Source organism: Nestor notabilis, unplaced genomic scaffold (assembly GCF_000696875.1).
Source record: "Nestor notabilis isolate BGI_N333 unplaced genomic scaffold, ASM69687v1 scaffold2381, whole genome shotgun sequence".
Lineage (NCBI taxonomy): Eukaryota > Metazoa > Chordata > Aves > Psittaciformes > Psittacidae > Nestor > Nestor notabilis.
In genome coordinates, this window is record NW_009915876.1 from 17,224 (window position 1) to 36,768 (window position 19,545).

General features: G+C 42.0%; 1 protein-coding gene across 1 annotated transcript; it reads right to left on the reverse strand.

The window, feature by feature from the left end:
- Window positions 1-672: 672 nt before the first annotated feature.
- LOC104399959 (phosphatidylinositol 3,4,5-trisphosphate 3-phosphatase TPTE2-like) lies at window positions 673-19,206 on the reverse strand. Its single transcript, XM_010024330.1, has 18 exons — window positions 19,157-19,206; window positions 17,062-17,139; window positions 14,763-14,810; window positions 13,829-13,987; window positions 13,307-13,426; window positions 11,277-11,376; window positions 10,413-10,476; window positions 9,899-9,963; window positions 9,270-9,330; window positions 8,291-8,372; window positions 8,123-8,211; window positions 6,141-6,202; window positions 5,125-5,205; window positions 4,007-4,112; window positions 3,292-3,389; window positions 2,820-2,915; window positions 2,121-2,191; window positions 673-941 (listed from the first exon to the last, which is right to left on the reverse strand). The coding sequence occupies exons 1-18, from the start codon at window positions 19,204-19,206 to the stop codon at window positions 839-841; spliced, it is 1,533 nt and encodes a 510-aa protein (XP_010022632.1). The 3' UTR covers window positions 673-838.
- Window positions 19,207-19,545: the final 339 nt, after the last annotated feature.

Below are 19,545 nucleotides of genomic sequence, written 5' to 3' on the forward strand. Positions count from 1 at the left end.
TAGGTATTTACACAGTGATAGAGTTGAGTCCACACATGTACTTCACCACATACCACCACCCTCAAAAGCAAGCACAGGGAAGGTGTGTGATCTGTCTGCTTACTTCATTACCTAGGTATTAGCTGTGGAAAGCTATGTCCCTGCCCCTGCACTCTTGGATCCTAACAATAAAATGACTAAGGAAGCAACAGCTCAACACATGCTTCCCATCAAGGAAGACATGAACAGTCCCTACAGAACACATTGGCATGCTCATGAACTGATGAGATCCAGGGTTTGGGCATGTGGCCATCTCAGTCCTCTGGGGAAGGGAAACAGCAGAGGAGCAACAACCCCCAGAGTCAGCTCCCAGGCCAAGTCTTGCTCAAAACTGGATTTCTGATGAGAAGTGGTTCAATACTGAGACTTCTACTGGCACAGGCAGACAATGTCTCCCTCTAGATTCCCATACTGACCTGTGGAAAACTGGTGTTGAAGGAAGGTGTATCAGACTTTCCCAGCAGCCTCCTGCAGGCTGCTGCTCTCCACCCACCATCAGGTTAATGTTCTTGATGACAATTATCTTAGGTTAATAAAGTAGGGATTACCTGTATGTAGAGACATCTAATCACCAAGGATCCAAAAGCTCATTGACATGACAGCCAGCTGACATTAAGTAATCCTTCAGAGTATTATTGCTCTGCACAACAGAACTTCATGTAAATTTATTTGACAAGTTGTATCTACACAGAAATACATTAAGCACATCAAAATATGACTGCTTCATTGTATACTGAAACAGCAGGACATTTTCCAGGAAGAGATTCATTTTACATGTTTCCCTTCTTTCAGCTTTCCCTTATGGTTCAATAAAGTTCACCTCCACAGCAAATGTCTCACTATAGACTTTCCATGTTTTAGACTTGTGAGGGTTATCCAGCTCATTCCTGGGAAGATAGAGCCTGAAAGACAAAATTCAGCAGCACATCTTACAGCCTAAACTACAGTTTTCCTCTTAGTCAGCCAAGAGTTTGTGGGTCAGGTTCCCCTCACCCCCCGAAGCAAGACTGAGTAACATTTGTGTCACATTCAGCTAGAGGCCTCCTGATGGGATGCAGGTGGCAGGAATTTAGTAACTGACCTCTCTAGTCACAAGGATTCAATTCAGTACTCAGGTCAAGCTCATCAGGCATGTTCTCCACTTTTAATGTTTACCAAATTCATGTCTAGTTACCACTTAACAGCACCTGCACATCAGCTCTAGCTAAGTTAGAGATACCAAGGCAGGGGTACTGCTTTAACAGCCATTTGATTCCTGACCAGGCCTAGCCCGCCTCAGGTCTGCCAGAACTCTCTGGGCAGAAAGGGCAGTGTTGGCTCAGCAAATTAGGTTTGGAGTTATGAGCATAGTCATGACTATCTCTCCTCATGCTCTGATGGGATCAGTTCAATAAAAATGTTTCCTTCCTGTTCCAGTCATGGAGAACACAGTAATTGTCCTTATGTCAAGTTTGCAGTTCCTCTGTCTAAATCTGGCTAGTTCGGTAGACAGAAGAGAAGGACCTCCTGTCTCTGCTGCTTGTTTCTACATCACTTCCCTCGAGAGGCAGACAAGCCCAGCTTGCACTGGCTGGAGCACCCCCAGGAGTTCTAATCTCAACAAGAGCCACCAAATTAATTTCTAATAAAAGCATGACAAACAGTCAAAGAGCCTTTCTTTGGAATCCCAAGCATCAGTACCTCTAATTCTGGTCTTAATGTTTGCATGCTAAGCTGCTGAATGAGTTCCAGCCTCTCAGGCAGCCATGCTACAGAGCATGGCAGAGTTGCCTTTGGTTTGAAAGTTAGCATTACCTTTTTGAATTCAAGTTCATTAATAAAGGAGTGCTGAGGAAAGTCTGATAGATTAAGTCGATTAAGATAAAGATATCACATGTTTAAAATACTTGGCACAGTGCAAGCTATTACACACCAACTGCCTGCTCCTAAGTTCCAGCTGAGAGTCAGAGACCAGTACCCACACAGAAGCTAAGAGGCAGGAGAAGCCAGCTATCTCAGCTATTAGTACTGTGTTTATAACCTTTTAGCTCCATTCAGACACTAAAAGTTAGGATCTCAAGGCAGTCACTATAATTGCTTACCTGTTATTCTCAATAAAGGAAGTGTTGAACCAGAAGAAGAATGGGCAGTCATCATAGCCTTTTGGGAGATCCTAAGGACAAAGACTCTATTAGACAATAGGACTCTTTTTGGCAGAGCAAAAGTACCCACCCATCCTCAGTAGTTTAGTTTACAAAACTAAAGTGCCAGAGCCAGCACACTTGAACCCAACATCACACCCAGATCGCTGTTTTCTCTGAAGAAGGCCTACAAGAAATCTGGAGAGGAATTCTTTACAAGAGCATGTAGGGATAGGACAAGGGAAACTGCTTTAAACTGAAAGAGGAGAGATTTAGATTAGATATTAGAAAAGAATTCTTCACTATGAGGGTTGAGAGACACTGGCACAGGTTGCCCAGAGAAGCTGTGGCTGCCCCATCCCTGGCAGTGTTTAAGGCCAGGTTGGACAGGACCTTGACCAACCTGGTCTAGTGGAAGGTGTTCAGTTAGCATGTCTTGGTTGTATTATATGACCAGCCAGATGTCTCCCCTGCCAGCATAGGCTGATGTAGCAACATTTGCTGCACCACTTGCTGCAGCGGGGCCACCCCACACAGCAGGAGTCACTGGGGAGGAGCACAGATTGTGCCCCACACAGCACAGCCAGCCAGAACCCAGTGCACTGCAGACCACAGCCTTCCCTCATACTCCAGCAAAGATCTTTACACCATTATACTTACAGAACGTGATTCAAATCTGACTTTCACATCACCACTTATAACAGGGCTGTCCACCAAGCCAATGACTACAGAGTCACTTTCAGCATCAAAGAATAGCTGGATAACAGAACGAAGTGTTAGTTTTATGAAAAATGGCTGTGGAGACAAGGAACCAATTCATGACAATACCTCACTACTTATTCATGGCATACAAATACAGTGGTAGTGCTACAATAAAACCCAACAATTTAAGCTACTCAGATCAGAGCGAGCTATTTGCATTTAAGTGACTTCTAGGGAAATCTTCTGTAGGAGAGTAGTGGCAAGATATTGATTTAGCAAAGCTTAGCTTCTTCATCCTCTCAGAATTTAAAACTGTCAAACTAAATGGATGTTGTATGACCAATATTCAACTTCTACAGGAAGACACTTTTGCCCTCTAAGTCAACTTTCATCGTCTATGACTCAACTGACACGATTTCATAGTGCTCACCTTGCAGTTTCCTTGACTGGCACAAACACATTCTAGTACAACTTGCTTCCTCACTATTACCTGCACCTTCATATCAGTTCCATTGCCTTTCCCAACTCCTAGGAAAGAAAAAGAGTTGCATTATACCAGAGCACATACATTAGCTGGAAATGTAAATGGTCATGAAAACCAAGTGAAATCCCATTTGAAAGTGCCTTCTTTCCAAGATACCTTGTAGTAGACTTGAGAGAACTCAAATCCTAGAGGTAGCTCAAGATTCAGTGGCTGAAAGCTGTATTTCAAAGCAGATGTAAACGAGGAACAGGCTAATGTAGAGTCTGGTTCCAGCAACTGAACAAGAACAGCAGTTTGAAGTGCCCTAGAATAAGTAGGGCTGAACTTCCAGCCTTTTATCAAGATTATCAGTACATGTGTGCAGAAGAAGTAGTGGATCAAGTTCCACATGTGGAGATAATCTCCCCTGGAAAGTGATTTCCCTTCCAGAACAGAGCAGGCTGTATGTGAGCCACCATTTGACCAGACACCCAGCAAGTGACAGAACACATGGGGCAATTTCACTCCAAAATGCTTTTCACTGTATTTTAATTGTGCCATTGGAATTCTCAAATCCCAGTAAATCTATATTCCTATCATCATCTTAGCAAGAGAGACAGTAGAGATCAGCTTCCTGTAATAGGAATAGGACAGAGGAATGCCCAAATTCAAGAGTTCTTACCATGTATAGAGTGGATTTTGAGGTTTTTTATTTTGAGTTGTCTCTCTGGTGGGAGTTTCAAGTTATACTTGTTTTTCAGGATCTCATAATACCCAACATACCTACTCTGCAATGCAAAAACCCAGACACATTATGCAGTTTCTGTACCCCACACAGATTAATTCTAGGCAGAAGTAGGATTAAGTAAACCTTCTACTCTAAATTCTTAGCTCTAAGGGCAAAGCTGAGAGGAAAGTAGCCATTTGTTCTCATTCCCCTCCCCAGTTCAAATAATCTTCTAGACAAATATCTACATTTTAAGCAATATTTAAACTTCGTGTTCCAAGAGGAATTCTGTACTTTAGTGCAGCAAGAAGTGAGGAGCTTTTATATTGTAGCTATTTAAGGGGCAGGATGTTTAAGTGTACAAGATACTTTCATTTTACAGAAGCACATTCTGTAGGACAGTTGTACTTCCATTCTATTCTATACCAACAACTAAAGTATCTGTCACCAGCTTCATCTCACACCTCTGAATCACAGTACAGTCAATCAAGATGACCAAGGCCCTAAACTGTGGTCTGAGGCAATAACTTCAGTATTTCCTTGTCTCTAGAGCATGCAGTCCTCCACCCATTCACATCAGTGCCATAGCCCCTACCCAAGCCAGGCTGCAGACTTCAGTGCATCCTTGATAACAGCCCAGCTATCTTACAGGGTCATACTCCTCTTGGGGTGGCCCAGAGAGGTTGTGGAGTCTCCATCTGGGAAGGTAGTCTAGACCTGACTGAACACAGCTCTAGGAAAGCTGCTCTAGCTCACTCTGCTTGAACAGTGGGGTTGGACTGAAAGCTCACCCTATCTCACCAATTCGTTATCTTAAATACCATAATTCAGATTTGATATTATGCAGAGAAAGACAAAGAATGTGTGTGGACAAAAGGGAGGGAGGGAGGGAAAGATGCAGCACAACCCTACCACTAGGTGGTCTTCCAACCCTTAAGGAACAAATACAGAAAGTTCCAAAGTTCAGCATGTAGGAGCCTACGTCTGAAACAAGGCAGGGGAGGTGGGGTAGGGTAAGCAGTCACACGAGTAGTGTTGGCTTGGCTACTGTTACTGGACCTGCTCAAGCTCACCTGGGATGGAGTTTCAACTCCTTGAAACTTGGTACTTGTGCTTCTATCAGTTCTTCTCTCCCCAAAGTACTCCAAACTTTCCTACGTAGGAAGATAACTTCAAGGGTTAAGCTATTTATCCCACCGCCATTCCCCTTTCCTGAAGCCCGGACAGTAAACTAGAATTACACTAGTCAATTCCAATAAGGGAGTGCAAGTGAAAATATGCAATAGTGGTTTTGGTACCTTCTAAAGGAGGCTTTTAACTAGAATAAAAAAGTACTAATTAGGAAGTCAGATACATTAAGTCTGCCATCCATGAAGGAGTGAAGGAGAAAATACACTTTTTAAGCAATTGCTTTAGAACCCTCTATATTCAAGTGATCTGTGGCAGACCAAGCTGAACATTAGTTCAGATCTTCACAGAGCAAACTGAGAAAAGGCAAGAGATTAAATGGATCCACAGTCAGCCCAGACTACTTTGAGTAACCTGGGCCTTCTGCAGACCATGTCTCCAGACTGGTATACTAGACCGGGGATGCTAAAGCAGCACATGCATCTGAGCTGCCTGGGACTTGATCTTTCTCCCTTTTCCCAGAAGGGCTTCTTGCTGTAACACTGTCAGTCACCACAGTTCTTGATGCCTCACACTACTTCGACACCACCTAAACACAGTGGTGCTATCTCTAGTAGAGCGTGCTCAGAAGCCACCTACAGTTTAAGAAAGGCATTGCTCGAAACCCTATGTCTATTATGCCTCCAAAAAGAATGGTTCGGAGTTGGTATCTGTTAAATTCTACTTCCCCCATTCTTCCCGATCAAAATAGTCTTCATCAGAAAGGAACTTACCTAGTAGTAAGATTTCCAATAACTTTTTTTTAAAAAAGAACAAAGAACGTTGTTGTAAAGAACAAGGTATCAGGTCACAGCACCCTTTTTCCGGTATAGACTTCTTGCAAAGTATTAATGCATTTCACCAATCAAGCAGATTCTAAAGAAGCACTTTGAATACTCAAAGAATCAACACCATTTTTTACCTTTGCACTCTCAAACTGGTCACTGTCTATGAGCCAGGTACAAACCATTGTTCCAGTCCTCCCTGTATTAGAAGTAAGAGACAGGTTGAGCTATAGGAGTTCAAAGGTATTTGGGATCTTGTGGAGATGAAATTATTCCATTCCCTCCATGTCAGAAGTTTTAAGTGACAGTAGTCAACTGCCTGTATTTCTAGGAAGAATAAGTTAAGACAAGATTTGTTTGTTAATTTGTTCCTTGAAAGCAGTGCCCACATTTCTTTGTAATATTACTGGAGACACTTAGGAAGCTGGCCACTATCTCAGACTCCATGCAATAGGGGAGTGCTAAGCACACCCTACTAGATGAAGCTATAGACTAGCACTTGCCAATGCTAGAAGTCAAGTTGCTTCTCTGCCCCAACTTTTTCCACCCCCAAATCTGTTAAGGCAGCATCAAGACTGCTAGCACAATGCTCTAATATAGCCTCAGTTTTGAATTTAAAAAGTAAAGCTCAGAGTTCAAGTCACCCCTCCCTACACTTGTTCTTCAAGCTGGTTTTAGCCTGCAGGTAGTTTCAGTGTTCAGTTTTGCGAAATCTTTAAGCTACAGTTCAGACAGGGGAAGACTTCTTTATGTTAAGTAACCACTGGTTTAAGCCAAGTACTTGCAGTAGTAACAGCAGGTGGCTAAAAAAAGACCTGGCAGATGTTTGCAGGGAAGCTTGGTTTACTTGTACAGCTATCTAGGCATTTCAACAGCTCCTGCACTACCACAAGTTGCAGACAGCACCCACAGGTCAGCTTATATGTGATAACTTCGACTATCTTGTTCCAATAAGACCACATGCCCTATCACACAACACTGTGTACCTTGATTTAAGGTCCAGCAGTACCTAGAACATCCATGGAGGAGTTAAGGAGCATGTCATCTTGAGTGCCATCACATAGCTTGTACAGGACATCAGTCTTAGTCAGTGTGGGTTTGTGAAAGTCAGGTCCTACTTGACTAACCTGATCTCCTTCTATGACAAGGTGACCCACTTAGCAGATGAGAGAAAGGCTGCGGATGTTGTCTGCCTAGACTTTAGCAAAGCCTCTGACACCATTTCCCACAGGAACTGGCTGGTCATGGCTTGGATGGGTGCACTGTTCACTGGGTAAAAAACAGGCTGGATGGCCAGGCCTAAAGAGTGTTGGTGAACAGAGTTAAAGTCAGTTAGTGGCTGGTCACAAATGGTGTTCCCCAGGGCTCAGTACAGGGGCCAGTTCTGCTCGATATCTTTATCAGTGATCTAGACAAGGGGATCAGGTGCACCCTCAGTTAAGTTTGCAGACAACACCAAACTGGGCAGGAGTGTCAGTCAGCAAGTTGTGCCTGGAGAGGTTTAGATTGGATATTAGGAAAAATTTCTTCACCAAAAGGGTTGTGAAGCATTGGAAGAGGCTGCCCAGAGAAGTGGTGGAGTCACCATCCCTAGAGATGTTTAAAAGATGCGTAGATGTGGCATCTGGGGACATGATTTGGTGATGGACTTGGTAGCTGGATGATATTAAAGGTCTCATCTAACCTCTACAATCCTATGATTCCCTCCCTCTCCCCCACAGCAATTAAAAAGCTTGAGGCATATTACAATGCAGGATATTCAGTGTGGGCAGCTGGCTGCCAGGGAGCCCAAAGCAGCAGCTTAACACTTTTGATAGTATCAGTTCCAGTAGCTTCCTATCCCCAGCCTCTCCTGGGGAATGGCTGTCCCAGCAGCCAGGACAGCAGGAAATTACTGAAGAATATTTTAGGAGATCAGATGCCATCTTAGATTAAGAACCAATCTGGGCTATCTAGAAATGGAGTTGTGTGATACTAAACACACAGTACTGTACTGTTGCTAGTCAGTGTCTGCAGAATTTGTGGAGTTACACTCTAAACCCATCTCCTGCTATGGTTTAAGGCCATAAGAATGAAGTGTAATTTGTAGCATACACTAATTATACACAAGCAGTCCTACCTTTGCCTCCTTTACAGTGAATTGCTATGATGTTCTTTTCATCTTGACTCATCCATTCACGGACACTGGCAGTGAATTTCAGCATGTCCCTACATAAGAAAGTCACCAGATCAAAACATATGCCTACACAGAGCTACCATGATGTACATATTTCTTGACAAGACTCACTGTAGCGCTGGGACATTGTGGTCATCAATAAAGATCCTTTCTACCCTGTAGTGGAAGTACTTGGGATCATAGCCTTTTTCACCTACAAGGAAAGATCTGAAGTTATGCCAGGAAGGGCAAAGGATTACAACAAATAAAGTGGCTTGTGATACACAGCTGCTGGTCTGAGCATATACTAGTGTTTAAAGTACAGTAGTATCAATACACGGATCAAAGTGGAAAAAAAGAGGTAGGTTGGCTAAAGCCATGCTTGCTTAGCTTCTAGTTTCACACCTCTCACTGAAGTTAAAATTCATCTCCAGGCCCAGATAAACATTTCTTTCCACAGGGATTATTATGGGATCTGAAAGTTAGTGTTCTGATGTACTGTTAGGGTCAAACCACAGCAACCACCAGCTAGAGTGGCAGAGAGCTGCTAACAGCTCATCTGTGACCCCTCATCTATCCCTCTGCTGGCCTGAGGACAATTTTACTTTTTCAGGACTTCAAGCATCAGTGCTCCTTTATCATACCTCACTTCCAGCTCTGCTATGAAGCACTAACAACAGGATAGTTGTTTCTGAAGTACTTCTCCGGGGTACTTTTAGCCACCTCTAAATAGAAGAGCATTTAACTATTCCTGCACTTTATTCTTCTAAGCCTTCATTAGAAAGTTCCCTAACACCACCTCAAGTTTTAGCGAAGATTTAGTTTTCCACTTTCATTTTTTGGTAGGAGTTTTGGAACACTGAGTCAATTATTCAGCATGGGCAAAGAAGCCTAAACTGCAAGACCTCCAGTACCTCTTTTGCAAGCTCAAGAGGAGTGTTAGATACTCAAAGTCAATAGTCACAATCAGGACAGATGGTAGTCAGAGACAGCTATGTCCTTTTGACAGATTATACATTCTCAGAGATCTGTTACTGTCAGCAGCATACCTTGAAGAGATGTTTTTCTGTTTAGCTGTGTTTCAATGTAGTCAGCAGCTAAGTATACTTACTGCAGAGATTGTAGACTTTATAGTGGTCTGCATGCTTGGTGTCCAAAAATCTTGCAACTTCCTAAAGCAACAAGAGTTCAGAGTAGTTAGGTCTCTATTTCCACTGACACCTCAACCCCTCACCCCAAGTGGGGTCAGCAACTGCATTCATAAATAGCCCTCGGACAGCAGGCCTTTGCAGCCCAACAGCTCAGCTTCTTGCCTGGAATAAGAAGTACTACTGCATCTTCCCAGCCCTATCTATTTAGGTTTCTACAATATCAGCTGGCATAGCTCTGAAGAGGGCATCATGCAGACCTTTTAAGCATCTTCATTTAGATTAACAGGTAGTCCTTATCAATTATACCACTATTAGCCTAGGACAGAACTGATTTGGTTCTCTGAAGCATTCCCAAAGAACAGGGCCATCAGAGCACCAGTGTGTCCACATTGAGATAGATCCCCCTAGGCTCAGCTGAGAGACTACAACACAAGCAGTACAGCACAGTGGAGACCATCACTTAGTCATTCCAACCAGCCAAACCAGCAGTACTAGGATTGATTTACCTAGTTCACATGCAAATTAGTGGGAACCTAGAAGTGAAAAAAGCATTCAGGAATAGTGAACTTGGTAAATGAGAGATTTTTACCTCTATAGGGTTCCTGTAGAAAGACTGCTTCCCAGAAGATGGAAATGACATTGCAATAATGCGATCTGCGGAGAAGATAGCAATTAGAAGTAACAGGGGGAAGCCTCCCCACATGCAAGAGCTGTATGTTTGAGAGCAACACCATTATGAAAATCATCCTAATTATAAGGACAACCTACTCATTTCCAAGAGCCTTTGCTCTGCATTTAGCATAGCTAGAGAGCAAGACAATAACGCTCCCTAAAGTACAAGCTACCATTAAGGGCAAGAGAAGGAGAGTTTCTATCATTACATACAGCACGTACGACCTCTCTCCCAGAAGACTAATCTTCAAGAACAGAGTCAGGAATCCATATTACAAAATACCACAGAAAATGAGCAAACCTGGTTTGACTTCATACTTAAAATTTCATTAGTCTAAAACACTGCCTGTATTTCATGTCAAGCACTTAACGGAGTTAACTAGTCTTAGTAGGATGTAACATGCTGCAAAGTGTCATTTGTCTCTACAAACCAGTAACATAAGTGAGATCCAGATCAAATCCATCTTTCATATAACGCCTTTTGTTTTCAGAGACCTGCCAAAAAAAGAAAAGTTAATCTTCCAGATGAATTCCAGAGATCAACAAGTGTCGCCTGTTACCAGGAAAAAAACAACCATCTAGACTCTGAGGTCAGGTCATGAGTGGTAGAGCCTCATTTTGCTGCAGTAAAGTTCACAGCCTTAACCAAGAATGTTTCTTGTGTTAGCTTTAGGTAGAAGCTCTGTACAGAATTTTTACTCTAAAGTATCAAATTTCATTCTAGTGAAAAGATCACTGCAGTATGAATCCATCATTGCTATTTGAGTGTTTGGGGGCTGAGGGAAGGACGAAGGAAGTTAAGGGCAACATAACCAAGACTGCTTATTCCTGAGCAAGAGGACATACTTGAAACTTCAAGTACCACTTTAGTGCACCAATGAAAATAAGAGGCATTTACAATGGATAGGGCTTCAACAGCTAGGCTGTTTTTTTCCACCTGGAATAAGCAGTGAAGCATTAAAATTCCTATCCTCCTCTATGAGGGAAAACAGTCCATGTACCACGCAAACCAGAAATTACCAATAGAAACACTTGATGGTGCAACCACTTTAATATGCTGGCCTTTCAGGTCAAATTGCTGCTTACTTGAGCAGAGTTAAGAATGATTAGCTATGCTGAAGTTAGAGGCAAAGCTCCAGTACTCTGTCATGCACAGTAAATAGATGTGCTACTTAAGCAATATTGTTCGGTCGCAGACCAACAGGCCTTAGGCAGTCTTGCTACTATTGGTAGCTGTCTGGAGAAAGAGTTGGAAACAGTAATAGTAGCTTAGATACAATAAGAGGCCAACTTACCATTCTCCTGGTCACCACTTCAAGTTGCTTCTTCTGTGAAGCCAGGCGAAATATTCTTACCAAGATGACAATCCTCAGAACTCGGAAGAGAGTGACCATTCTAGATGAGAGTCAGATTCACCATGAAAGAAAATTAACACAATTAAATTTAGATGCAAAGCTTAAAGCTACTTAAAAGCTACTTCAGCGAGTTTAAAGCTTTCTTCATATACTTAACTAGGACTTCTCAGGCTGATATTGGAGGAAGAATACTGTGCTTGAAGAATACCATGGTTTTATTGTTGAGGTTTTTGGGGGAGTACATGTTATCGGAACTAGGAAACAGAACCAGGAAACCCCCTACTTGCTCAAACATTTTTGCAGGCACCTCTACAGAGCAACAAATTCCTGTAACGCTACCTACATTAACCCCAATCTCTTGTTCAAGTACATATTTAAGCATAAGTAACCACCTGAAAATAGCTGAAGAGAGAAGATAGACAGGCTATGTACAACATGCCTTAAGAAACCTGAGGACAGATCAGTATGAAACCTGTGTTTAATCATTCAGCAACCTGAGCTGATGATTCTGTTTGAGGAACTTTGAACTGCCACTGAACTTTGAAGCAGGCAAGATGCTTATGTGAGTGGTTCCACAGGGGCAGCTGCTTTCACATACCCTTAGGGACTAGGGCAAACTAACATTCCCTTCTTAAGGAGGTATGCGAGCATATATTTTTAAAGGAGCACATGCACATATTCAGGTCCTGATACACTTAAGCAAGAATCCTGGCAAATACCTACAGTAAGTGGGACAAACTTCCAGTTAAACACAGCCTGCTCTCCACTGATGGAGAGCTTAAATAAGCAAAATAAGGCTGTCCTGGACACATGGAAGAGAGTATCATTTTTTCCTCCCAACTTCTCCCTAGCCCAGGATAACCCTGCTGTTTTCAAAGCTCTCTTGGAGCTAGCAGCCAACAAGCTGGAAGCCAAGGAGATGAAACAACACTGGAACAAAGACTCCAAAGCCCCTCTCCCCAGGCTGAAACCTCAAAGGTTAAAGCAGTTTGCATTCTGCCCTTCAGGAAATTAGCCAGTTAAGCATTAGCTCCTAGACCCAGCTCTCATTCCCCAGTGTTTTTCTGTAAGTCAGACTTCAAGGAAATGGGTGACTTAGCCCAATGCACACCCAGCTACACAAGATCAGAAACAGAGACTATATCTCTTCATCAGGGCATGTTATCTCTATGGCCTACCACTGAATTTTAACTTGTCACATATACTCTCATCCACATAAAAGCTGCTCAAATTCTAATTATTCTGAGATGTATCAGGTGCTTTAAGACTGCTGTTTGCTTCTTGAGGAAGGGCTAAAAGTGATAAATCCCAGGTAGGCTACTGGGAATTAGTTGGATTACATGGACACTACTGGAGTGTTCGGTGGGAAGATCTCATCCACAAATGGGTTTCTCTCACAGATTATCGTCTGATCAAGCTACAGAAACTAGATGAAAATATTACTTGAATTAATTTATGCACATAGCCAGCATATTTCCCCTCTCCAAGACATGGCTGAAAATCCAACATTTCACCATGTCACATATTACCATGGGGCTTTTGGGAAAGCATGGTGGAGGAATCAAGAAATAGAAAGAGTTGCCACACTGTCACAATCCATTAGACTGAGATCCTCCTTCAGTTGTCTGTTGCATTTGCTATTATAATCCAACTCATGTTTCTGATCTTCAGACTCTCTCTCAGGACTGCTGCACATCAAGAAAAGCTTAAATGAAGAGCATTTGATGGCTTCACTACTCACTTTGAGCACCCCAACTGATATGCTTATATCATCTCTCCCTTTGAGATGGGGACAGTCTACAGTACAACTGTAGACCAAAATTAAATGTCCCCATCCCTCATTAGTCTGTACCACAAAATACCATCACTATTCATGATCTAGAATGCACACACCCAGCTTAGAGGTGCCCAAGAAAATTCTTAGAAGACTATAAAAAGCTCACATTTAACAGCTGCCATACCATTCTTACCTTGGTATCTGATCTGCTGCAGCAAGACCTGAGAAGGAGTATGTCATGTTGATTAACAGAGTGCCCACCACTATGAATGCATCCAAAATATTCAGTTTGGACCGGAAATAGTTCCTGAAGCTGAAACAAAAGAGTTTGAGATGTCCATATGGATAGCAAACATTGAAATACATCTTCAGGAAGAGAATCACCTGCACATAGCTACTGTTAGACAAGCTCTCCTGAAGTAGTTCTAGACACTGAGCACTGAAGACTCACTAAGAAAATAATCTTACGCCTGGTCTACATGCAGGCACAGCAAAGCTGATAGAATTTAAGTGCTCACTTATACCCAAAATGCTTTACAGATTATTCTATAGAAAGGTAACAGCCAACATACACAGCCAAGAAGAGATGGAGCCATCGTTTATGACCAGAGAATTAGCTGACAGAACATCCATGTTTGTAGAACAAGCTTGAAGCATTGCTTCCTTACAAGCTTGAGGACTTGCCACACTGATTTAATTTTTGTCCATGTCTTACCCTTCAACAAACACCCTCAGGAGAACATCGATGAGGAAGAAGAGTGCTATTGCCAGAGAAACACCTTCAAGAATGTCTCTAACACCCTTCTTCTCGCCAATAGCCAGATCCAGAATCACAACTATGATGTCCACAATGATAAGCACAACTCCAAATACTCTGGGGGGGAAAAAAGACGGGAAGAAAAAAAAAAAAAAAAAAAAAAAAATACTAGTGAGTTTGAAGAAGGGATGAATTGCTGACATTTGACTGAAAAGAATAAACCCAGATTTTTGTTTTAATCTGTTCCAGCAAGGCATGGTCTTTTATACAGAGATTGAGGCCTGCTTGTATAAGCAGGATTCCAACTGCATTTAAGTTATCTTCATAGAGCATATAATCCATGCAAAACTGTACATTTACCTCAGACTCAGCCAAGCCAGAGATAAATGTACTATATTTATTCACCTATAATTCCACAGCTCCTAGAAGTGGCGCAGATCTGAATGCTTCAAGGCACCCAAGTGTCAGTGCTGTCTTCCAGCTTACTCACTTTCTCTTCCACTCATGACTTACTATAGTCATGATACAGTCAGTATAGTCCCTTAAAAGTAACTGTCTTTAACAGCTTACCTTGTTTCAGGCACCTAGACTGTATACAACTGACCAACTGGTTGTTCAAAGGCTGCCACAGTAAGCCATTAAAAAGCTTTTATCCCAGTCAATGGCATTTACAGTTCTGACTTCCAGTTCTAGTTGGAGTCCTGGCTGTTTAAGTCTTCTTTCAGAGTCAAAGTACTTTTCTCAAGTCACCCTTTCTGGGCGTGATAGGATTCAGTACTTTCCATACAGACCAGGCTAGAGCCACTGTTGTTCAAGGAACTCTCCAAGTTCTTACACCAGAAATAAGGACTGTTTCTATCTTGCCCGTATCATCACAGGCTTGAGCTTTTACCTGAATCCAAATGACATCACAAATGGGGAAATTTTTCTCCTAATTGCACTGCAAGAGAAGAGAAGTTGCATCAAGTCAAGTGACATTTTGCCATTGATGTTAGCCACAAAAGCACTGTTGCATTCTTTTGTTCACATTCTTTTCAGTTTAGAATTCTGAATAGTAATGATTTTTTTAACAGCAGATTATTCAGTTGCATTCATGAAGAATGTAGGTTAAGACAGTACTTGAAAGCAATGCTTTGACCACTTCACAGAAAAAGTACTCATCAGACCCTAGAAGCATAATAGCATGCACTTATGCATAACACTACTCAGTGTCATAATTCCAGTGACACTAGAAGGCCGGCTTAAAGCTTGTAACTGGGCTTATATAACAGCTATTGGTCAAGAGGAAGATTAAAGGATAAACATCTCTTAAGGTATCATCTTGTTCATGATATTATCTTATTATATCAGACTTTTTTTTTTTAGGCTTGGAAAAAGCTGCCCTTGTTAACAGCTCCAGTACTGCTTCCATGCTCTTGGAATAGAGGAAGGAAAATACCTCTTCTACCATTAGAAGGAAATACTAGTTTGGCTTTCAGATTGAGGTCTCTAGTACCTTTTAAGAAAATGAGCTGCTGAAGCTAAATTCTTGCAATACTGAGAGTTTTCTCCAGCCCTAGCAGGATTCCAGCTGTTTTCAGTTACAGATTATCATGTGTTGCTTTTCTGCTGTGCTTTAAGCCTTCTGGTTTAAAGCTAGGCCTTTGTGCAATTACCTCACTAGCTGAAAGTCTCCTTAGGCTACACCAAGAACTAAGGTAGAAGCAACTACCTGCAAACTCCAACAGTTCGGAAAAAACAGACTGCCAGTCTCTTAAGTAATCTCAAGATTACTTAACTACTCTAAGTACAGAGTCTTTTCTTAGACCCTTAAACACCTTGTCCAAGTGTACCACTAACAACAGAAACTACCAGAAGTTCTGACATACTGACAAGACGTACCAGTAGATACTTTTGTTTGGATATCTATCTTATCTTCCCTGTTATAAACAGCTACTACATTCCCTCTCCCCACAATTAGATTGAGCCTTTGTCAGCTCAGTAATGCATATTGCACCCCAATAATGCTGTCCGAGCTACTTGTTTCCTCTAGGCTAACTTGAGCATTGCATTTCACTTTGTGCACATCCTTAACGCCTCAGTAACTCAGTTTAAGACAAGGCTAGATAACTTTGAACTGATGAGGAAGCATCTTGCTGGGCTTACTGAATTAACCCACATCTCTTATTATCAGGTTCATACTTTAAGGAACAAGGCCTAACCAGCAAACACCTGCATCCTTAAGCAGGAAGGTAGATAAGTTGTAGTACCCACTTTCCCTGTGGAAGGCAAGGATGTAATAATAGGTCTTGTCTTGAAGGCAACCTAGCATACAGGGCGTTCTCCTTGCATTTATAAATGTCTAATATCTAAGGAAGTGCAATTATTGCAGTGCTAACAGTTTGTTGATCTATCTCTTTTCCCAGTCAAACCTGCAATGCAAATGTAGCAGGTACACCAAGACTCCAACTTCCAGAGTCTAACAACAGATACCTTTATCAGGTGCACTAAAGACTGAAATACACATACACCACTCCAATTTGGCCTGCCAACAATCTTACATCAGTTGAGGAGAATGTAGCACATTTGCTCACATATTTAGCTAAAGACCTTTGTGAAATGCATTTGTAAATGTCAACTTCCAAATTCTACAAAGACATGTTGTCACATTGAAGACCTGAGATAACAGGCTTAGTCTCACTGTTCTTGAGCTGCACAGAGAAACAAGTCAATATATGTCATTGATTCAACTAAGTATGCTATAGGAGTTAGTAATCTGGTGACAAGAGCTAGACACCACTGGAAAATAACTTCAAGAAGAGAGTTAATCACTAGCAAGTTCAGACAGTTTAGTCTTGATGAGGGCATGATGCTTATTCACCTCAGATACTCATTCACCTTATTTTCTTGCCAGCATTTGTTCTTCTGTGCTCTCCTAAAGTCATTCTTTTAGGAAAGTTCAAAGTAGTTTGGACTCCCCATTCTTCATAATATGATGGACTTGTAGCTAGTTCTTGGGTTGGGCTTTTATCTCTAGAGGCATAAAGAAGCTTCCTGAACTTACTTGTCTTTATTATATGCAAAAGCAAATGCCAATATCAAGCAATTCACTGGGCTTGTGTCCACTTCAGCAAGCCACCTGCCTGCTTATTTTAGCTCAACAGCTTCCACTTTTGGGAGTAAGCTAGGCATTTAGTACATCATTAGCTTACTTGGAACAGCTGTCTGGTTCATTATCCTCATCATGGCCATCATCAATCTTTACTGTGGGCTCTTCTGCTGTTGGAGAGCTGGCAAAGGAATAACACAAGTCAAATACTGATACAGAATTCAACTTCATACATTGCTACCCTTCATTGTTCCAGAGAACAGAATATTAACTGTCAGCTAAGCAGTGAGAAGCAAACTGGGCCAGAGCACTGGCATAGTACCAGGGGAAGAAATACTTCTCATATGTTGACACAGCAGAACCCTTTGGCTGGTACGGACCTAGTTCCATTAGCAATCCATCTCACAAAGTTTCTTTTGGGGGAGGAAGGGAACATATGTTTTCAGCAATGGGATTAAGAGCTTTGAAGTTGAGGATCCAAGAGCCTGCTGAGGATTTAACAGTCCAGACTCCAGAAGGAAACATGTATATATGCAAAGTTGCTTCAGAGAGTCCAAATTACATTAATGCTATTATGGTAAACTACTTGTTCAGAGAACGAATGTTTTCACCAGGAAAAGCCATAGCACAGAGATGTTTTTGTGCAGAGCAGGATACCAGACCGGAAACTGGAACACCAGAGCAGCAGCTGAGCTAGTGCTAGAACAGCACTTTTTGGTGGCAGTGGCTGCTTGCCCTAACTTCCTTAAAAGCGTCTCTTTAGATTAAGCTTTTGTTCAGCCACCTGAAAAGCTTTGAAGACCACATGATGTCTTCAGAGAAAGTAACATCCAAATCCAGGAGTTTCTAATTAAACCTCCTCCACAGAAATACTGTGCTGTATAATAGCACAGCCACAGTGTTTGCCATGCCTCTGTCTCTGGCATCATTGCTTCTTGGGCAGCAGCAACTACATACACATACTCAATATTGATGGTTCCATGCTGTTCTGAGGCAATCTAGCATTAGTTTGAAGCACTAGTGTGACACCTCAGAAGATCCAAGTAATCTTCATCCTCCGCAATGGACCCACGCACCAGCACTGCTTCTGCATGCTTTTAAGCAAGAAGTTTAATGATGCATTTCCTACAGTTCCAGCAACCAGTACTGATGGTTCACCAGCTGCACTCAATATCAGACAGAACAGACGAATGATTCCCCCCTAAGAGTTTTGGCATTTAAGGCTCATTTTTAGCTCCAGCATCTCCAGATGCTAGGATCCTCATTTTGTTCCTAGAACTGAAGCAAAGCTCTAGTGAGGTGTGGCCATTCAGACTGGCTTCCCAGCTGTTCTTATGGGATAGTCAGTTGGTAGTTTCCACTTAATGAACAGCTGCTACAGATATTTTGCTGCAAGTCACTTGCTTATCCTTATGGACACATGAAGTGCACCAAAAGCCACCTTCTTATCCTCTACTGTGATTAAAATAAGGATGAGCAACATCAGTGTTTTGTGTTAGGAAGCCAATCTTTAACACAAAAAAAAAAAAAAACCAAAAACCCAGAAGCAAAGTCTGAGCACACCATTCCATACTCTAACACAAGAATTCAGTTGTAGATAATGCTTTCCTCAGTGGGAGTTTGTTTTGCCAAGCACTCTATATCTACTTGTCCAAGCTGGAAAAAGCTCTCTGCCACAAGCTACTACATCTAGTCTTTGACAACCGGGGTGGAAGAGGGAAAAAAAAGAAAATTTAAGATACACTAGAATGACCTATTTCCACCACACACACTCTCGCCATCAAAGCATAAGCTTCTCTGACTGTTCACAGCTAAAGGGAACTTCAGACTTGAGGATTTTAGGGAGAGCAGAACAAGAGTATCTTGCTCTACAAGAGAGCTTAACAGTGTTACTGGATACTAGAAGTGAGCAGGCTTTAATACCATGAGCTGGTTATACCAGGGCTGGGTGCTCTGTGCTTAGTTCATAACTACTTCAAGAAGTCACTCAGAGCAGCATATTTCTCTCAAACATATCACTCCTCTCAAACAACAGCTTTGGGGTGGGAAGCTACAGACACTATATGCTATATAAACTTTGAGCATTCCATCATTATTCTCTTTGTTATATTTAAAGTACTAAGAAACTCCAGGTAGGGGACCACACACAGCATACTTCAACCCTAAACCCACACACTGGTACAGTTCATTCCACTCACCTGGATGCTTCTGTCAGCTCTGCCCCCTGTTCATACCTCACAACTGTCATTTTCCCTGTTGTTGCTCTGCCAGTCTTAAGAGAAACACAACTAGTTAAAGGGAGATCAGTACAAGAAACAGTAAATATCAGCATCCTACAGCAGCCTCACACACACATTACCAGCAGACAGACTTTGCTTCATTTTCAACTATCCCATCCACAAAGTACAGTGGATGTGACAAAGCACAGCCTTTATTTTTATAAGGCTAGTGAGAGTCAGTGCGCTCAGCAGTGTAATGAAGGCTTTATCATACCTAACACGCCGCAATGACAAGCTATACAACAGCTTCTTTACCTCGCTGTGAGGCATTTCTCACTGTTTCGAGTACGAGACACTGAAGAGCCGCA

Coding starts and splice junctions, on each gene's coding strand:
- LOC104399959 (XM_010024330.1), bottom strand. CDS start 19,206: ATGACAGTTGTGAGGTATGAACAGGGGGCAGAGCTGACAGAAGCATCC. Junction 14,811..17,061: donor GAACCAGACAGCTGTTCCAA/GTAAGCTAATGA, acceptor CTTCTCTTGCAG/TGCAATTAGGAGAAAAATTT. Junction 8,212..8,290: donor CACAATGTCCCAGCGCTACA/GTGAGTCTTGTC, acceptor TTTCTTATGTAG/GGACATGCTGAAATTCACTG.